General features: G+C 35.1%; 1 protein-coding gene across 1 annotated transcript in view; it reads right to left on the reverse strand.

Annotated features, from left to right (window-relative positions):
- The window catches only part of WDR64 (WD repeat domain 64), a 51800-nt gene that overhangs the window by 21597 nt on the left and 18843 nt on the right, over window positions 1-11360 (reverse strand). Inside the window, exons 10-14 of the mRNA XM_015857561.2 lie at window positions 9884-9932; window positions 6388-6511; window positions 4010-4158; window positions 1957-2080; window positions 440-609 (exon numbers count right to left, since the gene is read on the reverse strand). Of these exons, the coding sequence (XP_015713047.1) occupies window positions 440-609; window positions 1957-2080; window positions 4010-4158; window positions 6388-6511; window positions 9884-9932 (616 nt within the window). The remainder of the gene's footprint in view (window positions 1-439; window positions 610-1956; window positions 2081-4009; window positions 4159-6387; window positions 6512-9883; window positions 9933-11360) is intronic.

Genomic DNA, 11360 nt, shown 5'->3' on the forward strand with positions numbered 1-11360 from the left:
TCAACAACCATGGATGACTACATTTATTTGAGTATTCCCATTTACATTAATCAGTAACATCTGTATACACAAGTAAAAAAGATCTGGTCCTCAGATTAGCCTGATAACTGTGACAATCTATTAGGAAATTGAATCCAAAGGTCTCAATCATAAACAGAAAATACTCATTTTCCATTATAGCTAGTATGTGAAAAGAAATGAACAGAATGCTCAAAACAACAATGGACTAATGAACTTAGAAAGAAAGAAAGTTAACTTGATGAGTTACAGAAAGGATAACTTCTTGATAGTTTCTATAAATTTATCTACTGATTAATGAGAAAGTCTTATGCTACCTTGAAAATTAGTAGCTAATACATGAAATAGTAATAAGTAGAATTTATCCATATATATATATATATATATACACACACATATACATATAATTATGTTAAAAAACCTGAATGATTTTCATCTTCCCACTCTGTTCCAAAATGAGAACAACATGCTGACTCTTATTAGCCTTCAGATATTCTAACTTCAGCAGGCAGTGCTCATCTTTGCTGTGCTGGGTCAAAGGCAAGGCTTTAACTTCCTGTCCACTGCCAAAATCCCAAATTTTCACTGTTCCTAGACAGGAATAAGAAACATACACAAAAGGGAATGAAGTTTCAACAACTGATTATGCTTCAAACTCAGGAATTTGAATTAGGATAGGGAAAGGAGAAGAAAGAAGAAAATCTAATTGAAGGTGCAGGGCTAAGTCAATCATCTTCAAGAAGCTGTAACTGCATTTATGTTTATTGAGAAAGCAAGCTAGGGGAGAAAAAAAATATACCAAAAACCACCTTCACCACTAACTCCAATATTATTTCATCACTTCCATGCCCATTTTTGGCTGCAGCCCAGGATGAAACACCACTACCTAGTTCACTACTGTTTCTATTAGTGTCATCAGAGAGCAAACAGAATATTGTGCAGTCAGGAAGAAGACTTCAGGCTCTGATATACAGCAAGGAGCAGAGCAACACAGTTGCTGGACTTGCCCCACAGCACTAGCGGGGAGAAAAAGCTAGAGTATTATCTGAAGTGAAGCAGCGCCATGTTTTCACAGCTTTTCATCAGTATTCCACATCATAACGTCTTGTCCGAGAAACCAGGCAAAACCATGACAGGCTGCTATTATTTATGACTCCAGTTTTGTATGACTTGATAGCATTCACCTATGGTCATGCTTTTAAGATTCATAGAGTTCAATCTCTATTGCAAAATATAAAATTCTAAATATTATTCAGTATTCTGTGTGGGAAAAGGGTATTTTCCTTTTATGTGAAGCAGCTTTCATGTATTTCACATATTTTAATAATTCAGGTGTGTACCTCAACATTTGAATGTGAGGAGAATTATTCTTCAGTGTTTACAGATTAGAGAATTATTGAAGTTGCTGCAGAATTTGGTGTAGCTAGCACCAAATATGTGAATATGTTGGAGTGATCCTGTCACATTCTGTATAACTGATGCACCGTATATAACACGGGAAAAAGTTGAAAAATACATAAGAAAATATATGTATATGTTCTGGTGTTCATTACCATATTGAGCTGCGACATTATAAAATCAGAAACAAAAAACTACCATTCTCCAACTGGAGCCATTTACTCACTGTACTAGAGATCTAGGTCCAGAGATGAGGAGATATCTTTTCAAACCAAGAGCTTTGCAGGCAGTCTTTCACAGAGTACTAGGCAAGCAAAGTAACAGAGCCCCAGCAGTCAAAAATCACCTTTCTATGAATCACTTGTCAAATAAAACGTAAAGCCCTGTAATTCTTTGTGAGAATACTTTCTCCCACCTTGAATGAAAGCCAAAATTTATTTTATCACTGAGACAAAGTGGCTCAAGACAAAGAGTTCTGATTGCTCACATGACATTTCACATAAACATCATAAAGATATGGTAATTATTTAGTTGGTTTACCATCACAAGCCCCAGTAGCAAGATAAAAACCATTTGTTTCAATTGCTGCACAGGTCACTTCAATGTTCAGCCCATGTGCATCTTCAATCTGATATATTTGATATCCTGTTTCTAGATCCCAGACCTTTAAAAGAAAAAACAAACAAACAAACAAAAAACAAAAGAAAAAGTTAATCATTTGTAGTACATCCTCTAAAATTCCCCACACTTTTTTTTCTAGTGTAATTGTATAAAGATGCATACTTCCAAGAGCATATTTAAACTTCCCATAAAATAAATTCTCTGTTATTTCAGCAGACTCAGTAGCACACTACCATGTTCTTTTACTGAGATCCTACTGTAATTCCTCCAGATTCAACTTGATTTGTGAGGTAGCCCCTCATGTCTTAAGTACTGTCTGGATCTCATGCAATTCAGCAACAGATGCCGAAAACTATCTTGTATCTGTAATGTTTTTGTAGCCATCATGATCTAAAGAAGCTGGAGGTTTACAATGAGAAATAACATCTTATTGACAGTATAACATAGACAATTTACACAAACATGCCTTCTGCCAAAGAAATGGTATGCATCATCAACTGGATCAGTAAGAGAAGTTACTTCACACTGCAAATCTTGCAACTCAACTTCATTAGTAATTAACAAAAAATGTAGGTCATTAGTGCTTCTGACGACCAGTATCACGCTGTTAATTACACCTGTAATGATTTGTTATATTTGTCTATGACTCTTCTAATATTTGTCCAGTGGACTACTTCTAGTAGTTCAAATTAATACACATATTTAATATTTAAAATAGTGTTTCAACACAAAGCAGTAATAAAAAGTAAGAACTGAGAGAAATTCCATCGCTTTATTTTTCTTGTTAACTGGTTGTTATATTCAACACTTCTCTCTCACTCTATGACTGAAATCCTGAGGGCTCAGAACAACATGTTCTAAGAAATTGAAAGATAAAAGGATCTGCAAAAGGTCAGCAAATTGGCTCCAGATCTGCTAGTCAAACTGAAACAGATTAATAACAAGAGGATAAAAAAAAAAACCAACAAAAAAAACAAAAAAAAAACCCAAAAAGAAACCAGGTTCTGTGGTTTGACACATGCACCATAAAAACCTTCAATTTTAGTTAAAGAATCTTTATATCTGAGAGACAACGCTAGTTAAAGAATCCTTTTATGCCAGAGCAGCATCTTTTACATAGTGCTGTTTTTATAAAGTGAGGTTATTCATGTTTTATACCAACCCACAGAGCATCTGAAGTAAGCTTCTGTATCCCACTAAGCTGTCTGGCACTCAAACATTTACCATACCTAAAGAGACATTCATGAGATATATGCTGTATGGGAAATTGGTAATCACAGCCTGAACCTCTGATTAATCAGCTGAGGCAAGTGTTGGGCCAGCTGTGGGAGCACAGGTGAGAGTAATTTAGCTGTGCTCCTGGAAGGGGTGGAGCTTGACTCCACCTCTTCTAGACTTCATTTAAGGGCTGACCACCTCTAAGGCTTCTATACTGGTGAGTTTTTCCTATAGATAACCTTTTGGATATTTATCACCATACTTTTTTGTATTATTACCATCTTTGATTATTTTCACTTTACATCTGTCTTCTGAATCAAAGAACAGCATGCAATAAGGCTTGCATAAATTATTGTTTGGATACGTATTTGACCTCGCATTTAAAGTTTTCTGTGGTAGCTACTAAATAAACACTACTATTGCTGTACTATCCATTTCCAAACAGGTGAAGTATACCAAAATATGGCCAAAGGAAATAAAAGCACAAATAAAATTGCTGCTTCCAAAGCCTTGCTCAGTCTTTTTGGTGTTTGCAGCACAAGTCAGAGAAGCAGTTTTCTAATAAAATTAATACTGTTCAATCTAATACATCTGACTCATCATTGGCTTCCACTTCCCTAAAGAATTTGGGCACAAAAATAGCCTCAAAGCTAACACTTTAAATAATAAACACTAATTGGTTAACTAACTGCCCAATAACTTATTTGTAATTAAAAAAACATCTGGGACGTTTTCAGCTTAAAGGACAACTCACCTTCAGTATTGACTCAGAGCAGACAGTGAGGATTTGATGAAAAGCCCTGTTATAAGCCAGAACATTTATGCTTTTCTCATGTGTCTTTGGGACCTGTTTTGTATCTTCTATCATTTGTGTTAGGGGATAAATATCAATGACAGTTGCACCTGCATGTAGTGAGACAAGAGAAAGCATATTTTATAGAACGGTTCATATAAGAAGTAGTGTTTATTTGAGTTTTGCTGAAGAGCATAAGGAATCTTGTCTGTTTTTTGAGGCTATCTTTTTGGAAAGAGTCAACCCAGTTAAATGATAGCTAATTACGTCCCTGCCTCAAGCCACTTCCTTAGACAAAAGACAATTTTATCTACAGGCAGTGAGATTTCTTCTGTACCTTCCTTCATACAGCACTGCAGGTCTGAATGGAGTTTCACCTTCTGGTGCTCTCTGATCAGAAGGATTGCAAAGACAGCAAGGTGGATAGGGAAGACAAGACAAAAGAAGGCTTTTACAAGGCAGGCTTGCAATCCTGACTCCTATTTCATTTCCAGCACAGCTACATTGTAACAGCAGAATAAATGGGTCAGCAGTGAATATACAGCAAAGGATGGAATTGCATAATTCTTGCCAAGAGCCCAGGCACATAGGACAGAAGTTTGGAAAAAGACACAGCAGGAAAGCTGTGGCAGTATTCAAATGAAGCATGAAAGTGAGCCATAATTTATGGATGTTAGTGAACTAATAGCTGAAAATCTTCATAAAATCAGGTACATAGCCATAAGAATGAATGTACCCACATATAGCCTCAAGTCTTTTGTCCTGCTCAGGAGCATTGGGAAATTCACTTAACCTTGTAATGGCACCATTAACAGAGTCCAGGACTACATTTTTACAGATATTTAGGCACTGCTCCATCCAGTCCTTGTTTGTAAGGACAAAGCTATCTCATTTTCATGAGGACTTAGCCATGTAAAACCACTATGTCTTGAAAATCTCACAAAGTAAAATTTTAACATAAGATTCTTTCCATATATTTTAGTGATAAAGCATATTTAAAAACTAGTTTGAATAGTATTCTGAATTGTGGAGTCTAGTCTAATGTATATAGGTTTATAACAGGTTTATTAGCATAAATATTCAACAGAAGCTGTTACATCATTTAAAACAAAAGATTTCTTGTTCATCTTCTTAGATTTGACAAGCTTTTCACCTTTTTCTTGGTGCAAATATAGAAACAAGATGTTTCCGGATACAGAACCATGACCTTAGTTCTCTGACAAGCCTTGGGCTTCTCTCGACTGAGGATAGGTTCAAAGCTAAGGAATCTTTGATGTCAGTGACTATGTCTTCAGGCTAGACAAAGCCTGCTGGTTTTCAAGTTCTCTTCCTTAGATACAGATGGCTAAAATAATTAGTGACACCCATGAATATCTAGGCCCCCAAAGATTCCACACTCCTTGCTATGACGTTAAGAAGAAAATACTGGGGTAAGTTCCCACAATTTTTAATTCATGATCAACTGGACAGTGCAGGTCTTTTGGCACCACATACTGCAATGCTCTGTGTAGCTACTGAATTAAAAAAGGAGTCTGAATGTAGTTGTGAGGGCTCCAAAGAAACTATACCTCACTGCCTTGATCTCTAAATGGGAGGAGGGTGCCAGAGAAAGGCAGAGTTCAGGAATATCAGCAGCTGGGTAGTTTTTAACAAAAGACAAGGCCACAGAGTAGAACATGTAGCTTATTTTTTCTTAGAAAGGTATGCCTTGCTTTCACAAAAGCCTTAATCATTTACTGTTTCCTGCTGTTAATTCCCATGCTGCATATTTTCATCCATATTTCCATACTGAAATAAGCAAAACATATAGCAGGACTCACTTTAAAGTGGGCTTAGTGTGCAAATACCCTCACGTCTCATATTCTGTACATGTTATACATGTTATTCCTGCATTCGGCATTTATGGAGACCAAAGAGTGGATGTGAGCACAGTGAGAATGTAGGTGGTGATTTTCAGTGATGTGAAAAACAAGCCATGTTCCAGATGTACTGTTCAGATTTGGCACCTTCTGATTTCATCTGTTTGGGTTGATGAAAGATGGACTGCATATACAACCTTTTCCTAGTAATGGTTCTGCCATAGTAGCTATGAAAAAGAGTCACCTGTGCTGGTGAAGATTTTTTATGAGAGTGGCACGTAGGCTCTTTCTTGTTCATCACTGCCAAAAAAATCCACAGCTAATGATGGTCACTATTTTTTGTAGCTGAGAATTTGCACTAATAAATAGTGTCATTTTGCTCTTCTTTGCTGTTGTGTCTCCCATGGAAAAGGAGACGTTACTATTGAAGTGATTTACATAGAGGGGAGAAGCTCTCACACATCAGTTACAGCAACATACCTGTGATAAGTGTGCCACGAGCATTGTCAAATACCATGACAAGGGGCTCAATTCCTTTAGGACTCTCTTCATCCTGGAAGACCTGTAGCATTGAAAGGGTCTGTAGATCCCATACAATAAAAATCTAGAGAGAGTGGTGGGGGGAGAAAATTTAATGCTGCATCTTTATTGAATTTTCTAATACTTTTCATTTGTATGAGAAAAATAACACAGCATCCAATGCAAGTCACATTGTTACGTGTGTTACATCCAAAAACAAACAAGACAAATACCTAAGGTATTTTCATCCTGATTTTACTGAGAATAAAAGGCATAGAAAGGCTAAGTTTTGCAATATTGACCTGAGAAATAATGGCTTTTAGCTCATCTCGTCTAACACCAACACAGAACATAAAAGAACTCTGAGAAAGGAAACATAAACGTGACATCTGTCAAACTCAAAATCAAAATAGTAACAGTCAGATTCATTTCTGACAATTCAGAAAATTCAAATCTCTGATTTTAATCCCTCTTTATTATTTGAAAGCAAAATTCCACTCAAATATTTTCCTTTCAAATTTGGGACTATATATGTATATATACTTAATACTATGGATTTCTGCAGTCTTATTTGTCTATTTATGTTCAAGCTTAAATATTTCTACTCAGGAACTAAGAAGTCACCTTACACATTTAAACAGAGGAAGTAAATGTTTTCCCAAAAGACACCCAGAGCTGTACTCTGAAACAACAAAAGCTTTGACTTATTCAGTTTTCCTCATTATATTCCACTCCTTTCTTCATTTTGAATTTTATTTATTTTCCTGCTAAACATCATTTGTACCCATTATAATCCACAGACAGTATGCTCAGTCCTTAATCATGTTTTTGATCATTAAGAAAACTTCACTTATGCATTTGTTAATGCTTTGAAAAGTTCAGTGCAATTGCCAGGAGTGATTTAATGATTTCTTCAGAAGATGTATGCTACACAACTAAGAACTTCCATTTCTTAGTGTGAATACAATAAAGTATTGAAGTATAAATCTTTTCCCTTAGAATACAATCTCAGCATAGAAAAAGTACAGTATAAGAAATAAAATAGAAGATTTCACTGTTTGCAAAATGAGGAGTATAAAATATTGAAAGCAAGAGCAATGAATGGAAATGATACAGGAGTATGCAATATCAAGAACAGAGATGGATACACAGATGTAGAGATTATTGTAATTTCCATCTGTAACCTGATTTTAAAGGAATTTACAGAGGATCCAGCAAAATTTTGAAAAAGGAGAGAAAAAAAAAAAAATACACCAGTGTTTGAATGGACCAATTCTGACACTATGGAAAAATTCATATAGAGGTGTTTCAGAATTTTAAGTGGAAAGAAAATTTGAATGTTCTGTTTGTTTTCAGGAAAACACAGTTTTTAGCTGTTCCTGAACACATGAGAGGATTGAGTTGCAGTAGCCAGTGAATGGCAGATAGAAGCACTGCCATATCAAATAATGAAATTAATTATTTACTGCTAGGCATCCTTACAGTAGGCTAATAGGAGACTCTCAGGATGCAGTTACTTTAACAAAGAGCTTGTGCTTTATGTAAAAGTCTGTATTTTGGTAAAATGTTTCAGACTGTTTTTCAGCATAGTCATCGCTGTTGTGTATACATTTTTGTCAGCGATGAACAAGAGTCTGCCTGCCATGCTTGTAAAAATCTGCACTATTTCTGTTAATAAACAATATTTTTAATCACTAAGTTTCATAATTGACACTATTCAGAAAGAGACTGAAAGTTTATCATGGTATATAGAGTAGCCAGTGTAAGAAAAAATCCATGTATAGATTTCATAGGTTGTCAAGGAGAAAGAAGGGAAATGAATCATAGAATCACACAGATTGGGAAAGACCTTAAAGGTCATTAAGTCCAACCATGATCTGACCATACTATCCTAACTAACAACCCTCCACTAAATCATGTCCCTGATCACCATATCCAAATGGTTTTTAAACACATTCAGGGATGGTGGCTCAACCACATCGCTGGGGAGCCTATTCCAGAGCTTAAGCTCTGGAAGCAGTGGGAAGTGGTTGCAGATTATTGCTATTGAGTTCAGCATTCAGATACTAGTTATGTAATAGTTCTGTCAACTGATAGGTAACACAGAATCTATCAGAAAGTTAATATCTACTATGTTTTTTTNGATTGAAGAGTAGCAGTGTTAAAACACTTTTTAAATAGTCTCTTCCTAATGTAAAATGCATCATAGGATTCAGTACTTTGCATACCACTTGTGCTATAGATATATCACTAAATAAGAATAGATTGAGGCTTAGCAAAGTCATTAGCAAATCACCCTTCTTGATTACACAAAAAGCTATTGTGCAAACAAAGGTTGAATTTTCTTTTTAATTGCTGAATATGACACAAACAATTTTTAGAACTGCTTGTACATTCTAGGAATCTTATATAAAGATTTCGTAGGATTATTTAGCTGCTCTGGCCATGGATTTTTAGGGTATATTACAGATAAAAGTGCAGGTTTGCTAGTCAACAAGACTTTAGTAACTCAGGTGCCTGCATTCATTATTCATTGTTCATTAAACGTCACAGTAAATTTGAAAGGGACTTTCACATCCTTTAATTGGTTTAGCCATTCAATTCCACTCTTGCCTGTGACTATTAGTGCAGCTGAGGACTTATTTGCTTTTGTATTCAAGGGAAGCAGCAAGACTAAGCTCTACAAATGACAGTGAGGCAGAAGGATGCCTTTTGACATCAGTGCAGATCAATGGGCAAACAAGATAGACAGAATTCCAAAACAAAAGTATGTGTTATGAGAATGAATAAACTGTAAGATTGTTATATGTAAGAACAATTCTTCAAAGACATAATTGATGCCCTTCTTGAACACAGTATTATTTTTTTGCCATATTGTCTATGCTTTCTGTGCTTTTGTGCAGTGAAAGTCATGACAAATCCAAATGCAATGGCAAAAGTTATAAAAATACATCTTATAAAAATACTATGATTAGGTAGTGGTTTATATAGGATTGAAGGCCCTACAATCCAAGTTTAGTGTCTGGCCAACATACATATGTAGTCTATCTTTTGCAAAAATTTCAAGTGCTGCTTTAAATTGAAGAGAGTATTTCTCACTTCTACTATTCAGTGATGCACAAGTATCTTAAGCAAGTATTGCTACATGATTGCCCTGTTTTTATACCATTGCTGTTCCTATTTTTCTAGAAAGTTCATCTAGGCTTTTTTCTCCCCTAGGAAGAATTTCCAGCATGTAACAGAAACCATTATTTCTTGTGTATATGATCATCTGCCCTGCTCAGGTATTTTACCCTATTTTTTTCACTACAGAAAAACTCTCTAGGCCTACCTACAAGAAATACTAATCACATTCTGTTTTATAGGGCTTCCCTATTTTATGTCATAATTAAATTTCTGCAGGCTATCTTTTTGTGACAAATAATCAATCTAAATAAGATCACTTCAAAGGCCGTACTTTAGGATTTTCACTTATAGCCCTATTGCTTTCCCTTTTAATTTTGTGTCTAAAAAAACCAAACCAGTGAACCAATAGAATTTACGAGATCTAAATATATTAGACAAGATAGATATTTTAGTTTTCCCTGTAGTAAATTTCACTTCTTCCTGAATTGCATTATTTTCTTGTCTAGGTGTTTTTTCTCCCCCCTCCCACCCCCCTTAAATATCTTTCAATGTTTTACTTATTGTAAAGGCTGAGCGGCAGAGCCTTGGCCATTTTTTTCTTCTTACTGAATATAAACACAAGAATTATGATGTGATGTGTACATTCAAAACAATTTTTAAACAGNGTAAGAATTAAGGATACTTCTCTACTGACCCCTTAACAAACAGCTTGATTGTCTACCATAACAGCACGAATAAGGGGTTCCAGAGAGCGAGATCTTGCCCAAGTCATGGCCTTGCAAAAAAAGTACCTTGTGATCTCTGCTACACTTTGTTTTTTTCAAATATATGTACTTTACAAGAAAAAGATTATAACCACTCATCAGCCATTATCTACAAAGAAACTGAATAGTCACACAGAAGACATGACACATTCCATCCCTTTTCAAGTACAGTAGCAACTGCTTGCTGGAAACATAATTGGGGAAATTTATTTTGTTAGCTCTAATAAATCATACAGTGGAACCACAATTACTTACAAAAAGGGCATTTCAAAGTGATTTGATGAATAGCTATTTTAAGAATGTAACTATTCATTGACTAATTTCAGTTAGCCATTGTATGAAAATGCTTAGAGATATATATTTAATGCATTCAAAGTTAGTATTAACTGAAAAAGACATATGAAGACACTTGCAGTTAAAAGTCTATATAAGAAACAGTGATTGGTGGTAGCATGTACACTTCTGACTATTCTGATTTTCGAGCCTTTGTTTTCTTTCCAAATTAATTCTAGCTCTCCAAAACTTACAGAAAAGTCAAATGGGACATTTCACAGTTCCCAGAATAAACTGTTCCCTTGATTTAAGCTAGTGAAACTGAATCTTGTGAAATTAAGTCTGTAACTGAATCCTCCTTGATTTTTATGAATATCGAGTTCAAATAAATAGGTGATATACATGTAACAATGCAGTCTTTAATAACTAAATTTTTCCTGCTGATAAGTAAAATCAGACAACACTGTCAATGTAGTATATTTTTAGAGATGACCAATAAACATATACTTCAGTACTTACTACATTGTAAGCTGGGAAACAAAAATGTTAAAGTATTCATGCAGTGATATTTTTATATGCATTATCAGTGCTTTAAAAAAAGACAGATTCAATGCAGCAAAATGGCATCTTGAAAGGCACCAGTCTCGTGCAGTTATAAAGCAAGACTTCTTTTTGTTTGTTTTATTTTATTTTATTTTTTATTTATTACTTTGTCACATACTTACAAGTTGTCCTCTAGTCGCTTTATGTCATCCAAAACAAATGAACGAA

This window comes from Coturnix japonica, chromosome 3 (assembly GCF_001577835.2).
Source record: "Coturnix japonica isolate 7356 chromosome 3, Coturnix japonica 2.1, whole genome shotgun sequence".
NCBI lineage: Eukaryota > Metazoa > Chordata > Aves > Galliformes > Phasianidae > Coturnix > Coturnix japonica.